Source organism: Octopus bimaculoides, chromosome 25 (assembly GCF_046866305.1).
Source record: "Octopus bimaculoides isolate indiv1 chromosome 25, ASM4686630v1, whole genome shotgun sequence".
NCBI lineage: Eukaryota > Metazoa > Mollusca > Cephalopoda > Octopoda > Octopodidae > Octopus > Octopus bimaculoides.
The window spans coordinates 13,818,258-13,845,757 of record NC_142952.1 but is presented as its reverse complement, the minus strand read 5'-3'; the positions used below and the strand labels follow the sequence as shown (position 1 = coordinate 13,845,757).

The 27,500-nt window shown below is 35.8% G+C and overlaps 1 protein-coding gene across 14 annotated transcripts in view; it reads left to right on the top strand.

The window, feature by feature from the left end:
* The window catches only part of LOC106876481 (syntaxin-binding protein 5), a 435,422-nt gene that overhangs the window by 284,838 nt on the left and 123,084 nt on the right, over positions 1–27,500 (top strand). For all 14 annotated transcript variants that reach the window (XM_089341867.1, XM_089341861.1, XM_089341866.1 and 11 more), the window contains exons 10-13: positions 14,703–14,775; positions 16,211–16,358; positions 19,948–20,015; positions 25,318–25,358. In XM_089341867.1, coding sequence (XP_089197993.1) covers positions 14,703–14,775; positions 16,211–16,358; positions 19,948–20,015; positions 25,318–25,358 — 330 coding nt within the window. The remainder of the gene's footprint in view (positions 1–14,702; positions 14,776–16,210; positions 16,359–19,947; positions 20,016–25,317; positions 25,359–27,500) is intronic.

The window sequence follows — 27,500 nt, the reverse complement described above, 5'->3', positions numbered from 1 at the left end:
TATATATATATATATATATATATATATATATATATATATATATATATATATATATATATATATACATGCATATATACATACGTATATGTACATACATATATATATGCATATGTGGGCACAGGACATCACGAAATGTGTACAACAAAAAATACGAAGTACGAGTACATGGAATATGAACTATTTTTTCGAACAATAAAAGACACAAATGGAAAACAAGACAAACAACACAAAAAAACCTTTTACCTCTTTTCACCTCCTTTTCTCCTATTATTCTCTCCTATTACTCTTTCGTCTTTTCCCTCTTCCTTTCTCCCCTTCTCCCCCTCCTGTTTTTTCTCACTTACCCTATCTCCAATTTTTTCCTCTCCCCTTCACAGTTCTTTGTCTGTCACTCTCTCTCCCTCACTCTTCCTCCTTTGCTTACGTGGCTCCCACGTGTCCATCGGCCAGCTTTCTTCTCCTAACTTGTGTTTCTTTCTTTTTCTCCGTTGTAGCTGGATCAAGGAAGACGTGTTCTTGTCTGTCTCCTGTCCAAGCTTGATTTACACGTTCGCCACCACAACCTCGTTTAGGCTTAGCAGCCCTTCCTGTTTGTTTTCACTGTCCTGTTTGTGTTACAAATTTTGACCCTCCGCAAAATGCCAAATTTTATTTAATTTGCTTGACGGGAGCAACTGTTTTATCAAAAGTGTATCTTGTTGTTAAATGCTCGAAATACGAGACTAGAAAAACAGCCAACAATTGATGAACGGTCGTTTTTGTGTTCTTTGTCTTGTTTTCCATTTGTGTTTTTTGTTGTTCGAAAAAATAGTTCATATTCCATGTACTCGTACTTTGTATTTCTTGTTGTGCACGTTTCGTGACGTCCTGTGCCCTCATATGCATATATGTATACGTATAGATGTAAGTATGTACATATACCTATGTATATATGCATGTATATTATTTATATCATTATATGATTGAATGCCATGCATCCTTTTGCAAGTAAGTTTTATCCATATCTTTTCCATAGGTATATATATATATATACATACATACATACATACATAGATACATATATGTTTATATGTATTTATATACATATACATATGTATTTACATGTATAGATTTATGTGCATATATTGTATATGTATTTATATTTATAGATTTATATGCATATATTATATATATATTTATATTTATAGATTATCCATATATTTATAGATTTATATGCATATATATATATATATATATATATATATATATATAAGCAAAATAATTGAGATTAAGATGAATTAGGCACTTAAGTTGAAACACCAAAAATTAGTACTGGGGTTGATTCATTTGGCTAAAAATTCAAAGTGGTGCCCCAGCTTGGCTACAGTCTAATGACTGAATCAAGTAAAAGGTAAAAGATATAAACATACCCACACACACACACACACATGATGAGCTTCTTACAGCTTCTGGCTAACAAATCCACTGATAACGCTTTGGTTGGCCAAGGGCTATAGTAGAAAAACACTTGCTCAAAATGCGGCAAATGGGACTGAACCCAAGACCACATGACTGGGAAGCAAGCTTGTTAATTCCGAAACTTCAAAATAAGGTTTAAAAAAATCAAAATAAGCATCAGGATATCCAGAGCTGATGTAGTATGACCGTTTCAAGTGGCTAGTACAAATTTATTATTCTTATACAAGAATGTTTTTGATGGTAACTTTGAAGTTTCAGCCAGCTAAGGCCATCATCACACTGTGTTGCATTGGAGTTAATCTTGGGTGTGTGGGTTTGAATTGAATTGAGTGGTAGTGATGGGTTGTGATGGTGGATGTTTTAGAGAAATTTCTATTGATTAAACTTGGGGTTATGTTATTGTTATTGTTTAGAATGTATTCATGCATGTTGAACTTTGTAAACAGTAGTGTATATTTAGGTGTGTCAGCTTCTGGCCATGAGAATCTTTTTTAGACGTTCACAAAAATGATATAGCTATAGGAAGTATTTTGGTCAGTAGATGTGCCAGTAGTTTTCATTATTTTTGGTGTTATTGGATTTAATCATTTTGCTTTGACAGTGTAAAGGTCAAAGTTCAAAGTTTGGTCCAGTATCTAAAAACTTATTCATCCTTACATTCTGAGTTCAAATTCCACCGAGGTTGACTTTGCTTTCCATCATTTCAGCATCAATAAAGTAATCGACTTACCCCTCCCCTAAAAATTGCAGGCCTTGTGCCAAAATTGGAAACCAATATTTCAAAACTTATTAATTGCTTGTGTCACCGTTTTTGTAATGGAATTTTATAAGAATTCACAAAAGAACGTAAGTAGTTGGTATGTTTTAGCTGGTCAGTTTCTTTATTTGTTGCTGTTTAGGGCATTTCTTGTTTATATTTGTGTATGCATAAATAAATTCTAAATGATAGCATAACTCCAAATTTAATCAATAAAAATTTCTCTAAAACACCCCTCTATAACGACTCACCCTACAAACTAATTACTATTCAACTTGGATTCACATACCTAAAGAAAATTTGATCTCAACAGAGACTGTATAAAGCCAAGATTTACTTCAAAGCATTGCCATCCAACAATGGCTTAGCTGGCTGAAACTTTGAAGTTACTGACAATAATATTCTTGTTTAAGAATAACAAATATGTATATATACATATGTGTATATGTGAACATTTATTTATTTATTTTATTTATTTATTTAATATCATCTGGGTGATAAAACTCAGCAACGAACAGCTGTTAATAATGCACAGAAACGGTTGTGATGATTTGTAGTTAAAGCCTGTTCATTCCCTCTTTCTTTAAACATTTTTATATACATACATATATGTTTATGTATATATATATATATATAATAATTTTCCCAGAGGATGTAGCAACCGTTACCAATATAGCATAAGAACTTACCTTAGGAGATCATTAATTAGATTCCTTAAGGGTCGTTCTCACAGTTTATATTTATATCATAAGGTTTTTAAACTTTTAAATTTTCATATTCAAAAGAGACAGAGACTTCAAATTCGATATATCGATTTATTCACCACTCTATGTTAACATTTCTGTGCCAAACTTATCCAGTGACTGGTCCATTGGATTTAGACATTTGGCACTTGAATATGAAAATTTAAAAGTTTAAAAACCTTATGATATATATATATATATATATATATATATATATATATATATATATATATATATATATATATACACACACATATATATTACATGTACATATATGTGTATATATACACACACATGTGTACATATGTGTGTATATACACATATATGTATGTATATATATATGTGTGTGTGAGTGTGCATGTATATATATATATATATATATATATATATATATATATATATATATATATATATGTATGTATGTATATATTGAGGGAACCCGTGGAAGAGGTAGGCCCAGGAAGACCTGGGCTGAGGTGGTGAGGCAAGACCTTCGAACATTGGGCCTCACCGAGGCGATGACTACTGACCGAGACCTTTGGAAATGTGCTGTGCATGAGAAGACCCGGCAAGCCAAGTGAGATCGTTGCCAGTGCCCCTGGACTGGCTCTTGTGCGGGTGGCACATAAAAGACACCATTTCGAGCGTGGCCGTTTTCGTGCGGGTGACACGTAAAAGCACCCACTACACTCTCTGAGTGGTTGGCATTAGGAAGGGCATCCAGCTGTAGAAACTCTGCCAAATTAGATTGGAGTCTGGTGTAGCCATCCGGTTGCACCAGTCCTCAGTCAAATCGTCCAACCCATGCTAGCATGGAAAGCGGACGTTAAATGATGATGATGATGATGATGATGATATATATATGTATGTATGTATATATTATATATATATATGTATATATATATGTATATATACATATATATATATGTATATGTGTATATATATATATATATATATATATATATATATATATATATATATATATATGTATATATATATGTGTGTGTGAGTGTGCATGTATATATATATATATATATATATATGCATATACATACAGCCTTCATGTAAAATTTGAAGTGTCGGATAAATAATTTTTGCTAACCAGTTAACAGGGCTGGAATGACAGACTCCACCTGTTATTGAGTGATGTTTGTGTTGATGGAAGAAGGCAGTCACAGTGAAAATATTCCTGTCATAAGCAGCAGTGTTGCACTAAACATGTTTCTTGATGTGGACGGTGTGTGTGTGCGTATATGTGCAAACACATATGGATGTATGTGTATATGTACATGTACATGCATGTGTGCATATGTTAGGTGTTTGAGAGAGAGAGAGATAGTAGGTGGGGAGGTAGAGGTGGTCATGCCATGCTGAGATGGAGGCAACTAGGAAAAATACAATAAAATTAGTAAGTAATCAATACTGCTAACCTTATCTATGTTGCAGAAATCATTAACTGTTTGCACTAGAACATCAACTCAATTGTGCATTTGTGTGCTAGATTTTTCTGTTAACACATCTGAGGGTGGCTGCTACTATCTAACCAAGCCACCATGTTATTTATTAAACTCTGAATCAATCTGAATGCTTTTATTTAAAGCACACAGCCTCTCCCTCTCCCTCTCCCTCTCTCTCTCTCTCTCTCTCTCTCACACACACACACACAGACATATGTACTCCTACAGATTCATACATAGAAACAAACACTGGTGTCTCTTCATACTGCACCACACGAATCACAAATGAATATTTATGTGCATATACATATATATATATATATATATATATATATATGTGTGTGTGTGTATATAAGCACAAATCTACATCCTAGAGTTATCTCTCTCTTCCTCCCTCCTCTCTCTCTCTCTCTCTCTCTCTCTCTCTCTCTCTCTCTCTCTCTCTCACACACACACAGCATATGCTTATATGTGTACTTCCCTACGTATTTGTATATATGTAGGTACATGTATGTACATATATGCAATATATGTGTGCGTATTTGTATATATATATATATATATATATAATTACAGAGGCATCAAGCTGTTAGATCAGGTTATGAAAGTTACAGAGAGGGTCATAGCCCAACTAATTAGGGAGCGAATCAATTTAGATGAGATGCAGTTTGGGTTCGTGCCAGGTAAAAGCACTACTGATGCCTTATTTCTAGTGAGACAGTTGCAAGAGAAATACCTAGCCAAGGATAAACCTCTGTACCTGGCTTTCGTTGACATGGAGAAAGCCTTTGACAGGGTCCCCCGATCCCTTATCTGGTGGTCAATGAGGAAACTTGGGATAGAAGAATGGCTAGTGAGAGCTGTGCGAGCCATGTACAGAGATGCGGCCAGTAAGGTGAGGGTTGGAAATGAGTACAGCAATGAATTCCGGGTAGAGGTAGGGGTCCACCAAGGTTCCGTCCTCAGCCCCCTATTATTTACCATAGTCCTCCAGGCAATCACAGAGGAGTTCAAGACAGGTTGCCCCTGGGAGCTCCTCTATGCTGATGACCTTGCCCTAATTGCGGAGTCACTATCAGAACTAGAGGAGAAGTTTCAGGTGTGGAAGCAAGGTCTAGAACTGAAGGGCCTTAGAGTCAACCTAGCTAAAACCAAAATCCTAATAAGTAGGAAGGTAGATAAAACACAAACCCCTTCAGGTAGATGGCCCTGCTCAGTATGTAGAAAAGGAGTAGGTAGTAACTCTATAAGATGTACCCGGTGCAAGCTATGGACACATAAGAGGTGCAGCAACATCAAAGGCAGGTTAACTAGCAAGTTAGTTTTTGTTTGTGGCAGATGTTCAGGTGCAATAAAGACTGCAAACAAACAGGAAACAACTTCTATCTCATTCCAGGGTGAAAAACTAGAGGTAGTCGATAGCTTCCGCTATCTGGGCGACCAAGTTAGTAGTGGGGGTGGGTGCGCTGAAAGTGTAGCTGCTAGAATAAGAATAGCCTGGGCAAAGTTTAGAGAGCTCTTACCCCTGCTGGCGACAAAGGGACTCTCACTCAGAGTAAAAGGCAGACTGTATGACGCATGCGTACGAACAACCATGCTACATGGCAGTGAAACATGGGCTGTAACTGCTGAGGACATACGTAAGCTCGCAAGGAATGAAGCCAGTATGCTCCGTTGGATGTGTAATGTCAATGTGAATACCCGTCAGAGTGTAAGTATCTTGAGAGAAAAGCTGAACATTAGAAGCATCAGTTGTGGCGTGCAAGAGAGACGATTGCGCTGGTATGGACATGTGGTGAGAATGGAGGAGGATAGCTGCGTGAAAAAGTGCCACACCCTAACAGTTGAGGGAACCCGTGGAAGAGGTAGGCCCAGGAAGACCTGGGCTGAGGTGGTGAGGCAAGACCTTCGTACATTGGGCCTCACCGAGGCGATGACTACGGACCGAGACCTTTGGAAATGGGCTGTGCGTGAGAAGACCCGGCAAGCCAAGTAAGATCGTTGCCAGTGCCCCTGGACTGGTTCTTGTGCGGGTGGCACATGAGATGCACCATTTTGAGCGTGGCCGTTGCCAGTACCGCCTGACTGGCTCCTGTAGGATTTTCGAGCGAGATCGTTGCCAGTGCCCCTGGACTGGCTTGTGCGGGTGGCACATAAAAGACACCATTTCGAGCGTGGCCGTTTTCGTGCGGGTGACACGTAAAAGCACCCACTACACTCTCTGAGTGGTTGGCGTTAGGAAGGGCATCCAGCTGTAGAAACTCTGCCAAATCAGACTGGAGCCTGGTGTTGCCATCCGGTTTCACCAGTCCTCAGTCAAATCGTCCAACCCATGCTAGCATGGAAAGCGGACGTTAAACGATGATGATGATGATGATGATATATATATATATATATATATGTATGTATGTATGTATGTATGTATGTATGTATCTTTGAATATGTATGTATTGATACAGAAACCAAGCCAAATCAGACTAGATCTTGGTGCAGTTCTCCAGCTTACCAGCTCTGGTCAAACCGTCCAACCCATACCAGCATGGAAAAACGGACATTAATGGATGTTGATGATGATATATAGATAGATACCTAGATACAAATGTGTGTGTATGTGTAAGCATGTATATGTATATTATATATATATGCATGAATGTATATATATATGTGTATATGTATGGATAAATATACATATGTGGAGGCACAACTGCTTAATGGTCAGGATGTTGGACATGTGATTGTAAGATTGTGATTTCAGTTCCTGGACTGGACAATGCATTGTGTTCTTGAGCAAAATACTTCATTTCTCATTGTTCAAGTTAACCCAGCTGGCAAAAATGAGAGATTTTTCCACAGACTGATGTCCAGTCTAGGTGGAGAATATATTTTCCACAGAGTCCAGGAAACTGGCCTTATGAACCTATGTCCCAGGAAGGGCCTCTGATGATTTCATACAGGTTTGTGTGTGTGCATGTATATATACATATTATGCTTGTGTGTGTCTCTTTTACTCTTTTACTCTTTTACTTGTTTCAGTCATTTGACTGCGGCCATGCTGGAGCACCGCCTTTAGTCGAGCAAATCGACCCCGGGACTTATTCTTTGTAAGCCTAGTACTTATTCTATCGGTCTCTTTTTGCCGAACCGCTAAGTGACGGGGACATAAACACACCAGCATCGGTTGTCAAGCAATGCTAGGAGGACAAACACACACATATATATATATATACATATATACGACGGGCTTCTTTCAGTTTCCGTCTACCAAATCCACTCACAAGGCTTTGGTCGGCCCGAGGCTATAGTAGAAGACACTTGCCCAAGGTGCCACGCAGTGGGACTGAACCCGGAACCATGTGGTTGGTAAGCAAGCTACTTTCCACACAGCCAATATATATATATGTATATATATATCTATTCAATTTTTTTTCTCCGTGTTTTTCTCCTTGTCTCCGTATTCTTTCTGTTGAAGAGCGTAGCTCGAAACGTCAAAGACTTTCCGTATTCCCGAGCGTCATACTAATACATCCTTTTGTTATTTACACCACCTGTCCTCATCTGTTGTTGTTTTTTCGTATATTCTCCCATATGTATATATATATATATATATATATATATATATATATGTATGTATATATGTATGTATATATTGACCAGACATACACACTGTATGTGTTTTACTTGTTCACCGGTAGGCTGTGGCTTAGCATGGTGGAGACAACTCCCTCAAAGTGCCAAGTGCTAAAACACCTGAAAGTTATAGCCAGGCAAGTTAACTCACACCAAATCCCATGCAGGTATGATGGATAATAATATTTCGCAATTTTTGTGGCCCATCAACATCTTGTACCTGAATCAAATCGAAACTGAATCACCAGTCTGTGGCTAAATACAAAATGTGTAAAAACCATTTGCTGATATGCCACAATGATGCATACATAAGAATAAATTCAAATATATATATATATATATATATATATATATATATATATATATATTTGACAGGAATGGCAACAAAAGAAAGAAAGAGACCTCGATATTATGCAAATAGAGGAATTTATCTGTAAAAATATGTGACACTTATTCAGTAGCCATGATAAAACTTTTTTTAATTTCCATGAAAAATTTTTTTTAATCTCCCTTTGTGTTTAACGGTCATTTTTCAAAGGAATTTCCAGTGGCTGGATAACTGAAGAGATGTTGGAGTGGACCCCCCACCCTGGCATCCGAAACTCGGAGTTTTGTCATGGCTACTGAATGAGTGTCACATATTTTTACAGATATATATATATATGGAGATATACATATACACAGAAATATACATATAGTTATATATATACATGAATAAGGGCAGGGAATCGTCAATTAATAATAGAATTAATAATTGACAATTTTGCCAAGTAGTTCAGTATGAAAAAACCTTTATCGGTAAAACCATTTATCATCATAAATATACAGGGATTAGCATTGAGTTGCTTCTCCAACATACTGAAAATTTAGAAATAGCAGTCAAAGAACTACTGATTCTAAACTACAAATTTTTCTCTAAATGGATAGTTATATATATATATATGTTCCAGGTTGAGTGGCACCGTGGGCAAGTGTCCTACCAAAGCTTTGTGAGTGGATTTCGTAGACAGAAACTGAAAGAAGCCTACCATATGTGTGTGTGTGTGCACATGTGTCTTTGTGTCTGTGTTTGCATGCCCCACCTCCACTTGACAACCAGTGTTGGTGTTTTTATGTCCCCATAACGTAGCAGTTCAGCATAAATGACTGACTGAATAGGTACCAGGCCTAAAAAAATTAGTACTGGAGCCAATTCCTTTGACTAAAATTCTTCAAGGCAGTGCCCCAACATGGCCATAGTTTAAATGACTAAAATAAGAAAAAAAGACAACATACACATGCACACACACACACACATTCATATCTCATCAAGCTCTGACTGTTATCTATCATTTCATTCGGTTTTCATATAGTTATATATACATACATGCACACACATACACACACGTGTGTGTATGTGTGTGTGCAATGATTGATTTATATTTTGTGTTTTTATACATTTCAGAGCCTACATAGTTATACATACAGGTGAGAACCTGTTGAATTGTTGAATACATTAGAACAAAGATTGTGTGTCTGTCTGTGTATGTGAGTAGAGAGAGAGAGAGAGAGAGTGTGTGTGTGAGTAGAGAGAGAGAGAGAGAGAGAGTGAGAGTATGTGGGTGTATGCTTGATAGTGGATGGTTTGATAAGTTGATCAATAAAAATTACAAGTGACTGTTGAAGACAACATGGTTATGTATACTTATATAAAAAGGGAAATGGCTTGGTGTCTGATGTATGTATTCGATATTTTTTACAAGTTTTAAGGCGGTGAGCTAGCAGAATCGTTTACACGCTGGGCGAAATGCTTAGTGATATTTTATCCATCTTTATGTTCTGAGTTCAAATTCCACCAAGGTCAACTTTTCTTTATAAGGCAGCAAGCTGATAGAATCGATAGCGAGCCAGGCAAAATGTTTCGTGTCATTTCGTCCATCTTCACACTCTGAGTTCATGTTTTCTTCAGGTCAACTTTTCTCTATAACGCAGTGAGCTGACAATCATTAACGAGCCAGGCAAACTATTTAGTGGCATTTCATCTGTCATTACATTCTGAGTTCAAATTCCGCCAATTTGCTTTTCCTTCTTTTGGTGTCTATAAAATAAGTACCAGTATAGGCATGGCTATGTGGTAAGAAGCTTGCTTCCCAACCACATGGTTCCAGGTTCAGTCCCACTGCATAGCACCTTGGGCAAGTGTCTTCCACTATAGCTTCAGGCTGACTAAAGCCTTGTGAGTGGATTTGATAAACGGAATCTGAAAGAAGCCCATCGTATATATGTATATACATTTTTGTGTGTGTGTCTTTGTTTCTATGTTTGTCCTCCCAACCATTGCTTGACAACAGATGTTGGTGTGCTTGTGTTTATGTCCCCGTAACTTAGCGGTTCAGCAAAAGAGGACGATAGAATTAGTACTAGTCTTACAAATAATAACTCCTGGGGTTGATTTCTTTAACTAAAACCCTAAAATTCCATCATAGCTGCAGTCAAATGACTGAAATAAGTAACAGAATAAAAGAATCAACTTAAGCCCCCCCCCCCCAAGATTACTGGCTTTGTGCCAAAATTTGAAGCCAATATCTTAGACATGGCTGTATTCCTGGTATTCCTACCCACTGACAGCACCTTGGGCAAATGTTTTCCGCTATAGCTTTGAGTTGACTCAACACTGGAATTTAGTAGATAGAAACTGTTTCAAATCCCATAGTGTGTATATGTGTACTTTTAGTTTTACTTGTTTCAACCTGAACCTGTGGCTATATGCAATTGCCTGTATGTAAATGTTTGATTCCATGTGTCTTCATATTGACACAGTTTGGACAACAGTGCAAGTGTTTCCATCTCCCCTTAATATGTTCCATACCTCATGATGACTAATGGAATGAAATTTACTGTTCTTGCTAATTATTTACGGGTTGGTGACAGAAAATGCATCTGACCATATAAATACTGAAGTACTGCCTCAAGGAGCTGTATTGAACCCACACAAACATGGTAAAAGTGACTGTAAAAATGGTGATGATAATGAGAGCCATCTTAGCAACATTATTGACCATGGGCAAATCAGTTCATAGGTCCCATAGTATATCTTTATTGACAGCAAGCTGTGGTATACATAGATTACAAGTAGGTACTTAGATCCATGACACACCTGGACAACTGCACAGTGTACCCATGCCTTAAGATGGTTCTTCTTCTTTTACTTCTTACAACTTTAATGGAGAGAGGCAAATTAATTACATCAACTCCAAGTGTTCAACTGATACTTATTTTATTGACCCCAAAAGGATGAAAAGCAAGGTTGACTTCAGTGGAATTTGAACTCAGAAAGTAAAGACTGGCGAAATGTTGCCTAGCGTTTTGTCTGGCATGCTAGCAATTCTGTCAGCTGGAGTATTAATTAAAGAATACTAATATCCAGTCTCATCTGCTTGACCCTATGAAACTATAGCTAGGCACCGGCTATTACGTACTCCTTCTCTTCATATTACGTTTACATGTTCACTTACCCACTCACAAAGGCACTGACCAATGGAAAAAAGGAGTCATACACACACTCACACACACACATAACTCTCCCCCCCCCTCTCTCTCTCTCTCACACACACACACACACACACATAACTCTCCCCCCTCTCTCTCTCTCACACACACACACACGCACACACACACATATACATGTTTCAAATGCTACTTATGAACTAGAAGCCAATTTCAAAGTACTCGAGATGGATTAGATGTCAAGAACAATATTATATATTCCATTTGATAAGCTCGAGTGAAGCATGTAGCTAATTGTAACAAAACATTTTTATTTTTAATTTAATCTAAAGCACAATATTTCTCTCCTCTCTCTCTTTCCTTTCTCTTTCCTCTTGCTCTCTCTCCCTATATATATATTATATATATAATGTGGAGGCACGTGGTCAAGTGGTTAGGTTGTTGCACTCATGATTGCTAGATCATGGGTTCAATTCCCTGACGTGGTGGTGCTTTGTGTTCTTCAGCGAAACACTTCACTTTACATTACTCCAGTCCCCCTTCGATCAGAGGGGATCGTTGGCCTGCTCACCTAGCCAGCAGGGTGGCATCATTTGAACATTTGAAAGCTAAAACAATGCAAAGCACACAGTGACCAGCGATGTGTAACAACATCTATTAGCCTGGTCGATCACGCAATCACGTGATATATTTTAAATGGTTTGATTCGGCTTTATGCAACTTAGTTTCATGGGCCTTTAACGAAAGCCCATTTCTTTCAGGCTTAAATTACCAAAATAATACATGTGACTCCTACTAAATGTGTTGAGTGCCTTTTCCTTTCATTTGTCCACTCATATATATATATATATATATATATATATATATATATATATATATATATATATATATATAAGGGCATTAACTATATAGTAATGCCTCATGCTTAGAGGGACTAAATAAGTCAAAAACTACCAAAAAATAAGCAACATATTTACCGAAAGCAAGGAAATGCAGCTTTCAAAATTAATCTCTTAAAAACAAATTTTGAAAGCTGCATTTCTTCGCTTTCGGTAAATATGTTGCTTATTTTTTGGTAGTTTTTGACTTATTTAGTCTCTCTAAGCGTGAGGCATTACTATATAGTTAATGCCCTTATATAACTTATATATATTTATGGAAAAAAATGATGAGTTTTTTTTCCTTATGAGGTTTTTTCACGCTGACTACTTGATAAATTCTTATAAAGATTTTATCCTATATTATATATATATATATATATATATATATATATGGGAGAATGTACGAAAAAACAACAACAGACGAGGACAGGTGGTGTAAATAACAAAAGGATGTATTAGTATGACGCTCGGGAATACGGAAAGTCTTTAACGTTTCGAGCTACGCTCTTCAACAGAAAGAATACGGAGACAAGGAGAAAAACACGGAGAAAAAAAATTGAATAGTGTTCGGTCAACGGTCAATCATAGCTCTCAATACATCGTATATCTGAAAAACAAGCACACTCTAAAGCATAAAGCTGTAATGTATTTATATGCAGTTAGGTCTGTGTCCAGTCATAGAGTGACCAATGGTTTCACATCCACAAGGGGCTTAGCCCCATCATGGACGTCTTGTCAGACTATCTGAGGAGACATCCATGGTGGCTAAGCTTTTTTTTATTTCTTCATTGCCCACAGGGGGCTAAACATAGAGGGGACAAACAAGGACAGACAGAGGAATTAAGTCGATTACATCGACCCCAGTGTGTAACTGGTACTTATTTAATCGACCCCAAGAGGATGAAAAGTAAAGTCGACCTCGGTGGGATTTGAACTGAACTCAGAATGTAACGGCTGACGAAATACCGCTAAGCATATTGCCTGGCATGCTAACAATTCTGCCATCTCGCTGCCTTTGTGGCTAAGCCCTTTGTGGATGCAAAACCATTGGTCACACTATGACTGGACATAGACTTAACTACATATATGTGTGTGTGATCATCATCATAATGAGCTTATTGTATCATATAGCACCTATTTTTCATGCTGGACTAAGTTGTATCATTTGATAGCCAAAGAGTCTAAGGACTGCAGCCAGCTCTCATGCCTGCTTTAGCATAGTTTCTGCAGCTGGATGCACCCTCCTAATGCCAATCATTTTACAGAGTATTGGATGCCTTTTCTATGGCACCAGCACTGGTGAGGTCACCGTGTAACCACAAGGCTAAAAAGGTACTTCACTAAATTGAGTAGGAGTATAGTAGAGAAGGAGATGGCTTCATTCTAGGTGTTTAAAGGGTAAAGTATGATAGTTGGACAGAACAGGTTTGTTTCACCTGACAGCCAAAATCTTTGAAGAAGACTCCTTTCCTTCTAGTTTTCTGTTTTGCTTTGATCTCAACAATCTGATGAATGAAATCAACTAGCACTCCATTGGTTATGACAATGAGCATTCCACTTGATCCAATCAATATAACAACCTGCTCATGAAATTAACATGCAATTGGCTGAGCATGCCACAAGCACACATACCATTATTGTAGTTCTCAGAGAGATTCAGTGTGACACAGAAGGTGACAAGGCTGAGTGGGCTGGAGCAACATGAAATAAAGTGTCTTGCTCAAGGCCACAACATGCTGCTGGTAGACTCACAACCTTACAAATGTGAGCTGAATACGCCAAACCACAAAGCCACACACCTTCACTTCAATGGTTATAAAACCCTATAGGCAATCTATAGCCCATCTCCTCAACATACCCCAGCATGACTGAAGTCTAATGCCTGAAACAAGTAAAAGATAAAATATGGACCCTTAAAATACTAATTTATTAATTTTCTTGTGTGGACGCCCAAAAATCTTATATAGACCCTCAGTTGAGAATCATTTCCCTGGCTTGGTGAGGCTCCTGGGCAACTGCTCAGTGTGTCCATACTCCAAGGCAGCAATAAGCTACCATAGCAAAACTCATATTGTGCATAGTCTACACAACAAACAGATGAAACACCAAAAAGTAAAACTGATTTTGCACATAAACACAATTGTGCACCACCATCCACAAAACACAGATTTACACACCCCTTTGAAAAACAGATGCATCCAATGTCGCAGTGGAGACTCTGGTAAAGATGTTGAAAACATAATGATAATGTTAAATTGTTACTTTTTAATTAATTGAAGTTTGTTTGTTTCAGATTTTCAGGTACCATATGCCATAGTTGTACTTCTTCAAAATGATTTAGTTGTTGTGGATCTCACAGTCCAAGGGTAAGTACAATGTTGTTGTTTTCTAAATTTGTTGAGTGGGGAAAACAAGGCAGTTTCATGTGTGATAAATAAATACACTTCAGTGAATGTAGTCTAATGTGTATACTGAGTCTCAAAAAATGATAGGTTGGTCAAGTTTGAAATACCTTTAATTCCAAGTCTGTTTGATTAAAACTAACTTGAGAGCTAATCAACATTAATGAAGACTATAGTATACTAATAATATAGACTGTACTGTTGTAGACTATACTATAACTGTTAGTGCTGGCTGTACTATAACTATTAGTGGAAGCTATACTATAACTGTTAGTGTAGGCTATACTGTAACTATCAATGTAAGCTATATAAGGACGGTGAGCTGGCAGAATCATTAGCATGCCGGGTGAAACGCTTAGCTGTATTTCATCTGCTGTTACGTTTTGAGTTCAAATTCCGCTGAGGTCAACTTTGCCTTTCATCCTTTCGAGGTCGATTAATAAGTACCAGTTATGCACTGGGGGTTGATGTAATCGACTTGACCTCTTTGTCTGTCCTTGTTTGTCTCCTCTATGTTTAGCCCCCTGTGGGCTGTAAAGAAATATATACTATTGAATGCTGTAGAGTAATCTCCGTGAGCCAAGTCAACTATTTGTAATCATTTCATTTCTGTAACAGTATACTATGGTACTTGAAAGGCATGAACATGACAACTAACATACTTACTTCTGTTCATAACAAGCTCTCTCTCCAGACATGCATGTGATGTAGTCAGTGTTTGTATTTCCTTTATATGCAGATAATATTTATATATTTCATAATGATTTATAAATACACATATATAAATATCACTGGCATGTAAAATAAATACAAACATTAGTAACTTTAGTCGAGCTAACAGTTCCTTGTTAAGATAATATGGGTGGTGCTTGGACTCAAAAGATCAACCATTATAAAAACCTCCTTGAGAAATGTGAAAACACAGGCTTGAAAGTAGAGCATTTTCCAATTGAAGTTGGGTGTAGAGGATTCATTGGACACAGTGTGAGGCAATTGTCGTTGTTACTAAGCCTAACTCATCATAAAGCAAATACCATTATGATCGATATTCAGGTTATAGTGGAGAAAGCAAGCTACTAGATTTAGTTAAAAAGACACGATGAGCAATGGCTAGAAGAATATTGAGTGAAACCTAGTAACTTGTTAATCTAGCAAGCAGGGCCTTATTTCAGCAAGGGGGTGGGCTGGTGCGCAGTAATGCCATTAAGAGGAAGGCCCCAAAACAGTACGCATTCTCTCCTGATGACCCCATTAGCTTGCTATCATCTGGTGTGTGAAACACACACACATCTCTCTAATACTTACACTTTATAAATATACAAATATCGCAAACAGAAATTTCTCTAAAAGAACTTTTAAAACAGTATTTTTTTTTTTGTTTTTCTTTCTATTTCCACAGCTATCCGTGTTTTGAAAACCCTTATCCTATGGACATTCATGAGTCTCCTGTAACTGCCTGCCAGTACTATGCAGATTGCCCTCCAGACTTAATACCTGCCTTCTATTCTGTTGGATCAAAACAGAAAAAAACTGGTTTCAGTGAGAATGTGAGTTCTTTTGTTTTCCTTTTATTTTAAACTTCATAAAATTTACCAAAAACTTCCAATTATTCTTCAAAGTTCACAACGGAAGAAGAAACTAACAGAAATGATTTGGCATTTAGTTTTCTCCCACTCTCTTTCCAAATCTTGCTGGCATTGACTCTGCCTTTTGACCTTCTGGGATCGATAAAGTTGCTGTAACACACACATATTGGGCTCCCTTCCATTGATTATAGTCCCCACTTTACATCGTCTTTCGATGCCAGCCTGGAATGTATTTCATTCATATATTTTTATCACAAAAATATTAATTCTTCTCTAACTCTTTAACATTTAAACCAGCCACATCTATTCAAAATATTCTACATGTTTAATATTCAAAATGGCCAGATCAGGCCTCTCACACCTACCCTAAAATGTCATTATAAAAAAAAAACAGTCACATCTTGAAATTTCAAAGCTACAAAATAATGCATGATTATTTCAAAACTATGTGAATAAAAAGCATTACATTTGACTGAGTAATCCGAATGCTAAATGGTTAAACTTCAAAGGATCACATCATGGATTGGCAAAGTCATTGGAGCACTGGACAATACTTGCAGAATTTAGTTCCAGTTCTTTACATTCTGAAAGCAAATCCTGCCAGAGTCTATTTGATAGCTGATCCCTGAATATTGGGATCAATTCAATATTCCTTTAAAGCCATTCTAGATGTGAATGGAACCAGATTCTAAAACTAAGACCAATATTTAATTCTGATTTCTGTTGTGGCACGAAGGGGATGAGCCTGATCTCCTTCTGCTTAGAATGTCAACCTGTTACCAGTTTTATTTTCCACCATATATGATACCCCTTTGCAGCAGCTAAAAAAAATGGGTAAGGTGTCTTTTCTAGAGATATAACAATCAAAATACATGCAATGGATTTGAACTATTAACTTCAATATCGTATCCACTTGGCCATTTTGCTTCTACTTGCTGAAAAACTACATAGAACTCCAAATGCTGTGGAATTTAAGTACCAAAACTAAATTGGTTTTGGATTACAAACAGACCTACATGAAAGCCTTTCTGTGACATTAGCAATAAAATGTCTTTCAAATTACATTCTGCTGTCTTAAAAGAAAGGCAAGACACAGTAGATAATGTGCTAAAATACTATTGCCATCACTTGCAATCAAGTGTGACTTGACTGTATAAACCATGCTGTTGCCAATCAGTGTAGGTACCCCTGTAGTTGCAAGCAGATACCAACACTTTCTTGTCCCCTGACCCAGTTGACATTCAAAGATGTAACAGCTGGAAGGAGAAAGAGAGCTGCACCAGTATTGGGGTGGTATTTTATTTATTGGCACCAAAAGGATGAAAGACAAAGTTCACCTCAGCAAGATTTTAACTCTGAATGCAGAAAACAAGAACAATGCAATTTATGCAACACCAAAATGACTCTGCTAATCACCCATACAATGTCTGAACAGCAGATAGGTTGGTCATGACTACATTTTTGATCATAGATCTGTCAGATCAGAGCTGACCTGAGACTTGTCAACATTGCTTATAGTGATGTGAATATCTGTTTATAAATTCCTCCAAAAATTATATTTAGAACTATAGAGGGTGGAATTTATGTTCACAGATGAGCAGGGTAGAGACATTGACTAAACTGAATACGTGATGAACTTTTTCCTGTGCTTTTAATTGTAAATCTCCATTGCAAATTGAATGTTTGTTGTAGAGCATAAAGCAATGGAGAGATAAGATTTACTCCTGTTTGGAATAGAATTAAGAAATGGGATTATTGAGAAACAGGAAAAAATGTATTAAAGAAAATATGATAATAGGGAAAGAAATATGTGTAGAAAATGATAGCCTTTAAGCAACAACAAATGTAAGTTGGATGAAACTGGAGCAAAGAGACGGAAACCTGAACTTGTGCTTATTAATTATAATATTGTTAGTTTAATTTCTGATAAGGCTACAGTATTTCTTTTTGGAACTATAATATACTGCCAAGTATTTTAAAAGTCAATATTTGTATAGATTTTCTATAGAATTCAAAGCCAGCTCTGCAAATGATGACATTTGTAAACAAATACATCTGTAAATAATGTGATCAAAGACAGAAAAATAAGTAATGGGTGTATATGCACATTTTAAGAGTTGTTGCTCTTTCATCAGCACCACATCCAACTCATCAACTATGCGCAGATACATTCCTTAAGTAGCCAAAACACATTCCTGGCAACTGGTACATACATATTAATTTCTGGTAAAGCCACAGTATTTTGTTTCATAACCACAACGTACTACAAAGTATATTACAGGCTTACAAGCCAATTTTATGTCTTATCATGTATTAGCAGTGCAATATTTTCGCTTTTAAGTTTATCTCTGTAGATTCTCTATAGAGTTCAGAAAGTTATGTTTCATAAACTAATATCTTTAAGTAAACAATGCAATTGAAAATAGAAAAAATAAATAATAGGTGTATATGCATATCTCAAGTGTTCATGGACAGTTGATGAGTTAACTGAGGTACTGATGGAAGGGCAATAACCCTTGAAATATGCATATACATCCATTATCTATTTTTTCTATTGCATTATTTACATTGATGTATTTGTTTATGAAACTCAAAATATAAAAGGAAGCAAATGTCTTCCACATCCCATGTTCTTTGTTCTAAGGAGAAATATTTAAACTGTTTAACAGCAACATAGACTGTTTTCCAGCATACAAGTCAATGTAGTATATAGGGCAAACATGTAGTGTAACATTCAGACATTGTCACTATTCTTCCAAAATTTGATACATTTCACATGGAATTTTTGGTCCTTCAAAGTTGTCTTGGTGTATAAGTTAAACTACCTTCTTTTGGCTGTAAATTTTGGTCTAAAAAATTTGACTTGAATGCCAGAAAATATAGTATTCTTTTATTATTTTTGCAATGGAAGCAAGTTGTTTTAACTTGGTTTTCTTGCTTTAAATTCTTATATAAAACCAGTGTGGTAGGTTCTACATACTTATACTTGACCTGCTAGAAATAACAAGCAAATCACACTTTAATATTCTTTAAAAAACAATTACACAGATAATGTTGTAGTTGAGGAGTTATTGGTCGTAAGATTTTACACCTGGCTTTTGTCTATCTTTTCCAAACATCCAAGTATAAAAAAATTAAATGTGAAATAATGTGAAATTGAAATGTAAAAAAATGATTTATTAAAAAATGGTTGTTTGATTTTGTCTTTTTCTTTTTCCATGATATATAGTCTTGTCAAGAATCTTCTTGCTAGTAGTCCTATTGTCAGATTTCATAAGGTTTATAAGTCTAACTGATGGGTTTGACTTAAAATTTAGCTTATGGGCTTTGACTGTAAAGTAAGGTAATGTTAATGTATGGAATTTCAACGTAATATTTTGTCCTTTTGTTAAGCAATTCTGTTTGGGGTTTTGTTGTTACTTTCTGTTTTTGTTTTTTTGAGTAATTTCTAAATCTTGACTTTGACATTTTTTTTGTCTTCTTTATTTGCTAACTAACTTCTCCCTGTCTTAATAAACTGACTTTGCTCTATCATTATTTGTTCTTAAAGGGATGGCCAATTAAAGGTGGTGAATGGGGAACAACAACTTGCAGCTACCCTGAGATCATTTTAACTGGGTAACTTTCTCTTTTTACTGATTTTTTTAAAACAAATGTTTTTTTTAAACATACTTTCATTTTAATTTTTATTTGTTTGCTTAGATTGTTTGATTTTATTTTCAAAATAAAATCAACAATCAATGATTATAAAACAACTTTTGTTTTATTAGTATTATTATAAATGTATATTTTTTAATTAAATGTAATTTTACCACATTTGTTTAGCATGTCTTCAGTCTGACAAACTAGCTTTGATTTTCTTTGGTTTTCCTTTTTCCTTAGTCATGTTTTGTGTCTAGAGGAATTCCAAAAATCTTTGTTACATGTATTTAAGCTTCCAGCATCTGCTCACTAAATATCTAACAACTATGGATGCATCTTAGTGTTTTGTTTTTTCATTAAACATTTTTTTAAAAAAATTTTGTTTAAGCGTAGGTGTGTTCTTAGCTTATCAAACTTCTTACAACATTATATCACTGACAGAACACGAATATAAAAACATCAGCCTTCAGATATTAACAATCAATCAGCAGATAGCTTGCTAGCGTGCTACGCTAGCTGTGTCTATCTGTCCCTCTCCCCATTTTCTCTTTCTTTCTTATTCTGTCTCTCATCTTTTTCTGTCTGTCTTTTTCATACTCTCTCTCTCTCTCTTTCTCTCTCTCTCTCTCTCTCTCTCTCTCTCTCACACACAATTTTTCCATTAGCACTTTGCCCTCTCTCTTTACCTCTTATACTCAGTCTCAGCCCCTTCTCCGTAGTTATTCCATAAATATGTGTGTGTGTGTGTGTAACAAATATTTGGTTTATTTGTGTATGTGTGCATATATATATATATATATATATATATATATAATAAATATGATTTTTATATTTGTTTTACTCACACACACACATGTAACAAATTTGATTTATTTACAGATGTGTGCATGTATATATATGTATATATATATATATATATATATATATATATAAAAGAAATATGATGTTTATATTTGTTTTACACACACACTAGAGAGAGAGAGAGATCGGGGGACTGTTTGTTGTTGCACAAGTATAGTGGTTTGAATATGAACGAGGCTAAATATTTTTTCCCCAGCTACCTTGTCTCTTATCCATCAATACCGCTTTCTCTTGATTACATTTTTCCAATATTCAATCCTATCCAGTTTCCATTTCTCTCCGCTGCTTCCATCCCATAACCCATCTGCTCCCACGAACACTCCAGCCAAGAGAGTTTTACTGACATTGAGAGACACTAATCTACTTGAACACTCATCTTAATTTCATACATTCACTTATTAATCTTAATCCAATATCTTCTAATTCACTTGCTTCAGTTCTCCAGATCTATTTACCTACTCTTAATTTATATATTTCCAGTCCTACTCACCCTTATGCTCATTTATTTGGTCTACCTTGATATTTACCCATTAGAAATAATTTGTAATTATTCCTATGCTCTTATAGTAACCTAACTTTGAAAACTGGGCAACCAAAAAATTAAAATCTGCTTCGTTCAGTTTCTGCTAGCTATGAATTCTATTTACTATTAAATTATAACTTAAGGCTGCAAGTTAGCAGAATTGTTAGCATGCTGGGTAAAATGCTTAGCAGCATTTTGTTCGTCTTTATGTTCTGAGTTCAAATCCCACCAAGGCTGACTTTGTATTTCATCTTTTCAGGGTCAATAAAATAAGCACTAATGACAAAGTAATCAACTTACCCTCTCCCCCAAACTTGCCGGCCTTACTCCAAAATGACTTGAGGCAGCAAACTGGCAGAATTGTTTACAGCATTTTGTTTGTCTTTACATTCTGAGTTCAAATTCCACTAAGATTAACTTTGTCTTTCATTTTTTGGGGATGTTGTGCACTGGGGCCAATTTAATCAACTTAATCCCTCCCAAAAAAATTACTGGCCTTGTGCCAAAAATTTGAAACTAATATTATTATTATGATTATTAGTTAGGTCACTGAGGTCAATCTGGCTGAATTGTTAGTATATCAAAATACTTAGCAGCATTTCTTCTGACGTTTTATGTTTTGAGTTCAAATCCTGCTGAGGTCAGCTTTGCCTTTTATCCTTTCGGTGTCAATAAAATAAGTACCAGTTGAGCACTGGTGTCATTGTAATTGATTGATACTGGCCTTATGCAAAAATTTGAAACCTTTTTTTTTATTATAATTACGGTCCCATCAGTCAAGGTTGGCCATACATCTGTACATATATTGCAGGCCTGAGTAAATGTTTTTGAAGAGGACTGGTTGTTGCTCATGCATGCAAGTTTCCCCACTCCACATCACCAATATTAATCTATGCGAGAGTGCTACTAACTTGGGCCAATATAACTTAGCACTAGTGTTATCACAGGTGTAACTGTCAGACCACAAAGAGCCAGGACAGGTACTACAAAATCTGCCCCTCTCCCCCCACCTCTTGTAATACTTCCATCAACTCACCAACGATGGCTGGTACTCTTTCATAAATTCTGAAAGAATAAAAGAAGTTTCATCTGTATTTTGGCAAATACAATGAGGGTTAGCTAAATGAGTCAGAATAAGATGACAAAATCTCTAGTGTTATCTTTAGTACTATGTCAGCAGATAGTGCAATGACCTTGATTTTTAGAGCAGTGTTTCTCAACCATTTTTTACCTGAAAATCCCGTTGATTCCCATTTTACTTAGATCCTCATAGCCATTTGATGTTTAAAAAATTCCTATTATATTTTTATAATTAAATATTATTAGGAATTGTATTTAAAAAATTGCTAAAATATTTTGTGTATTGTAGAAGTATAAGCAATTTATTGCTCATAAATTTTAACAACAAAATCTTCCGTGGGCCTTGGTTAAGAACCACTGCTTTATAGGGCATCTGACATTAGTAGCAGAGACAAAGGAAGGTAACCTCAAACTAGAGACTTACCCCAAATACTTTTAACAGAGTGGACTCCACTAAAGGCACCCAAGGACTAGGGAATGGAGGGTAGTTCTGATGAAGTCTACCTTGCAAGAAGACCACAGTGAAATTTGAACTCAGAATGAAAAGAACTCGAACAAATACTACAAAGCATCCAGTCTGACCTTGTAAATGATTCCACCAGTTCACACCTTAGCATGGCATTTTATTTAACAATCATCTCCCCCACCCCACCCCAACGCCACCACCACCACCTTCACTACCCCTGAAAGAGGAAAAAACAAAGTTGGTCTTGACAGGATTTGAACTCAAAATACAAGAAACCAAAGTAAATACTACAATTTTATCTGATGCTCTAAAGACTCTACCAATTTTCTGCTTAATTTGTCTGTCTGTAAAAATTGGCAATATCAGTCATTAATTAACTTTCATTTTTCGTGTTTTTGTTCTGCTTTTTGTGTGTGTGTGTGTGTGTGTGTATTATTTATTTCCAGTTAGTTTGTTAAATGTTTCATTAAATATGTTAATACTAACATAACTATTGCTTTTCATGTGGATAACATCTTTTAATTAAGTAATCTCTAAATAATTTTATGTTTGGTATGCCCTTAAATTGTACAGTACTGTTTATTTACATAATGATTTTTTTTTTTTCATCATTACTTTTGTATGTACAGTAAATGTTATGCTTTGCTGATAAGGTCAGAATAAAACTGAAACCCATCTATGGTTATACTCTTTTTTACTCTTTTACTTGTTTCAGTCTTTTGACTGTGGCCATGCTGGAGCACCGCCTTTAGTCGAGCAAATCAACCCCAGGACTTATTCTTTAGAAGCCTAGTACTTATTCTATCAGTGTCTTTTGCCGAACCGCTAAGTTACAGGACATAAACACACCAGCATCAGTTGTCAAGCGATGTTGGGGGGACAAACACAGATACACAAACACATACACACATACAAATATATATACATATATATATGACGGGCTTCTTTCAGTTTCCGTCTACCAAATCCACTCACAAGGCTTTGGTCGGCCCGAGGCTATAGTAGAAGACACTTGCCCAAGATGCCATGCAGTGGGACTGAACCCGGGACCATGTGGTTGGTAAGCAAGCTACTTACCACACAGCCACTCCTACGCCTTATATTGATTTTTTTTTTAATATTCTTTCTTAACTACTGATCATAAGTTCAAACAATATTGCAGCCACTGTATTGTATATACCCTTGTTCAAGGCACACAAGTCAGCATGGCTGATAAATTAATATAGCAGATTCCATTCCTATTTCTCAGATAAAATGTTAGATATAGGAAAGGTATCCAGCTGTTAAAATAATTGCACTGACACTGTGTAAACATAAACATTTCCAAAATCTCCCACTCCTGCTAGCAAGAAAAAAAATACATGATGTTAAGTAATTAAAAAAAGAGTAATTTGAAAATATACATGTTACTGTATATCTCTTGTCTTTCTGTCATTAAAATGTATTTTAATTTTTATGTATAATAGCTGACAAAATATCAACAGCTTCTTTTGGTAATGGCCTACTTGAAATATTAAATTTTTTTTTTCTTTTACATACCAAGTGTGTCTGTGTGGTAAAAAGCTTACTTCACAACCACATGGTTCTAGGTTCAGTCCCATTATGTGGCACCGTGGGCAAGTGTCTTCTACTATAGCCTCAGGTTGACCAAAGCCTTGTGAGTGAATTTGGTAGACAAAAACTGAAAGAAGCCTGTCATATCATCATCATCATCGTTTAACGTCCACTTTCCATGCTAGCATGGGTTGGACGATTTGACTGAGGACTGGTGAAGCCGGATGGCAACACCAGGCCCCAATCTAAATTTGGCAGGGTTTCTACAGCTGGATGCCCTTCCTAACGCCAACCACTCAGAGAGTGTAGTAGGTGCTTTTATGTGTCACCTGCAAGAAGGCCAGTCAGGCGGTACTGGCAACGGCCACACTCGAAATGGTGCATCTTATGTGCCACCCGCACAAGAGCTAGTCCAGGGGCACTGGCAACGATCTTACTTGGCTTGCCAGGTCTTCTCACGCACAGCACATATATATATATATATATATATATATATATATATATATATATATATGTATGTATGTATGTATGTGTCTTTGTGTCTGTGTTTGTCCCCCCACTACCATTTGACAACCAGTGTTGGTGTGTTTATGCCCCCATAATCTAACAGTTTGGCAAAAGAGACTGATAGAATAAGTTCTAGGCTTAACAAAACATAAATATTGGGGTCGACTCTCTAATGGCTGCAGTCAAATAACTAAAACAAATAAAAGATAAAACATACTATTTTTTGATAAGGGATCTGATATTCTTATATAACTTTCTTAATCTTAATTCTTTTCCTTTTCTTTCAGACATGCCGATGGCTCAGTAAAATTCTGGGATGCTTCAGCAGGTATTTAGTCATTATTTTATTTATTTCTTCCATGCCATATTATTTTCCAGTAAACCGTTTAATTAAATTCCATTTTCTCTTGCTGAAAATCCTTTTTATGTCATTATCTGACAAGTAACCACTGCAATTTATAATGGTGCTAGCAGTAAACTAGCACAAAATGGTTTTATGTGCAGGCATGCCTGTGTAGGTAAACGTACTCTTTTACATTGGGATGTTAGCTGAGTTAGTGGTTTCAAAGTAGGAGAAAAGTGATATGAATATGAACCAGAAGCTGTGATATAGAATAAGAATTACACGATTTCGTGGGATTACCAATGAAGTCTTACCATACTATTGAAGCAAGAACACCAGATATGATTTTAGAGGACAAAAGTAACAAATCTAGCAGTGTAGCAATGGATAAAGACCTAGTAATAATAATAATAATAATAATAATAATCCTTTCTACTAAAGGAACAAGGCCTGAAATTTTGGGGGAGGGGACTAGTTGGTTACATCGACCCCAGTGACTCACTTGTACTTAACTTATCAATCCTGAAGGGATGAAAGCAAAGTCGACTAGGGTAGAATTTGAACTCAGAAATATTGGCGAAATACTGCTAAGCATTTCGTCCGGTGTGCTAACAATTCTGCCAGCTTGCTGCCTTAATAATAATATAATAATAATAATAATAATAATAATAATAATAATAATAATAATAATAATAATTAATAATTTGTTTGAAAAGATGAAAGAATTTTTTTAGAATAAATTTTATTTCAATATATTTATAATATTTTAATAATGATGATGTCTTACATGTAGCATAAAATACATGAATGCTAATAACGATTTTGATATTAATGGCATTGTCCCAAATGAAGCCATAGCTAAACTGGCTGGAACCAGCTGGGAATTCAAAAAGCAGGCATAGATTTCGTTTATCATTGGGGAATTTCAACCATGTTTCGTGGTCTGCTACCACAACAGCTCCTTTATAGGATCCAGTTAGCTCAAGACATCATCAGGAGGAACCACGTCCGGTTTCGGCCCCTACTCCTCTACCGTTTTGACGTGGCGGGGCTCCCCCTTTCAGATGTGTCTTCAGCTCTGGTGTTGGGTGCGTGTCTTCTTTCTTCTATTCCCTGGCCTCTTCGATGCAGCATCAACGAGTGTCAGCGTCCGACTGATTGTCATGTCAAATTCCCCTTTTTATACATGCTGCTAGGCTCCAGCAGGCTGCCCCAGCAAGTTGTCACGTGACACTGTCTAAATTTCCCGCTGCTAGGGTCCAGCAAGTAGCCCCAGCAAGTTGTCACATGACACTGTCTAAACTTTAACTGACAATGGAGGGCGCGAAGCCACTTCAGTGTCAGCCTGTCTCACCTAGGCATGTTATGACTTTCAAGCCATATATATATCATTGTACTTTGGGATGGTCATTTTATTTATTATTTTTATTATTGTTTTTTTTTATTCACTCATTTATTACTGTTATTTTATTATTTTAATTTTTGTCCATTGTCTGTAAATTTTTTGTCACACATATTTGACATCTTCAGCCACACTTTTCATTTCTGGAAACAAAAGTGTCACTGAAGAGGTCACAGATGCGTGACGAATGATTTACAGACAATGGACAGGCATTAAAATAATCAAATAACAGTAAGAAATGAATGAAGAAAACAAAAATATAGTGCATTTTGCCAAATAAATGGCAAAACAAAATAACAATAATGATAATGAATTAAATGACCATACTGAAGTACAACAATATCTGTTTCAACACAATTTCACATCAGGAATCTTGCAAAACAAATTGATAAATGTATATATATATATATATATATATATATATATATATATATATATATATATATGTATATATATATATATATGTATATATATATATATATGTATATATATATATATGTATATATAAATGTATATATATATATATATATATATATATATCTATATATATATATACATTTATATATATATATATATATATATATGTGTGTGTGTATACATTTATATATATATATAATGTATATATATATAAAATGTATATATATATAATATATATATATAAAGTTATATATAAATATATATATATATATAATATATATATAATATTATATATATAATATTTATAT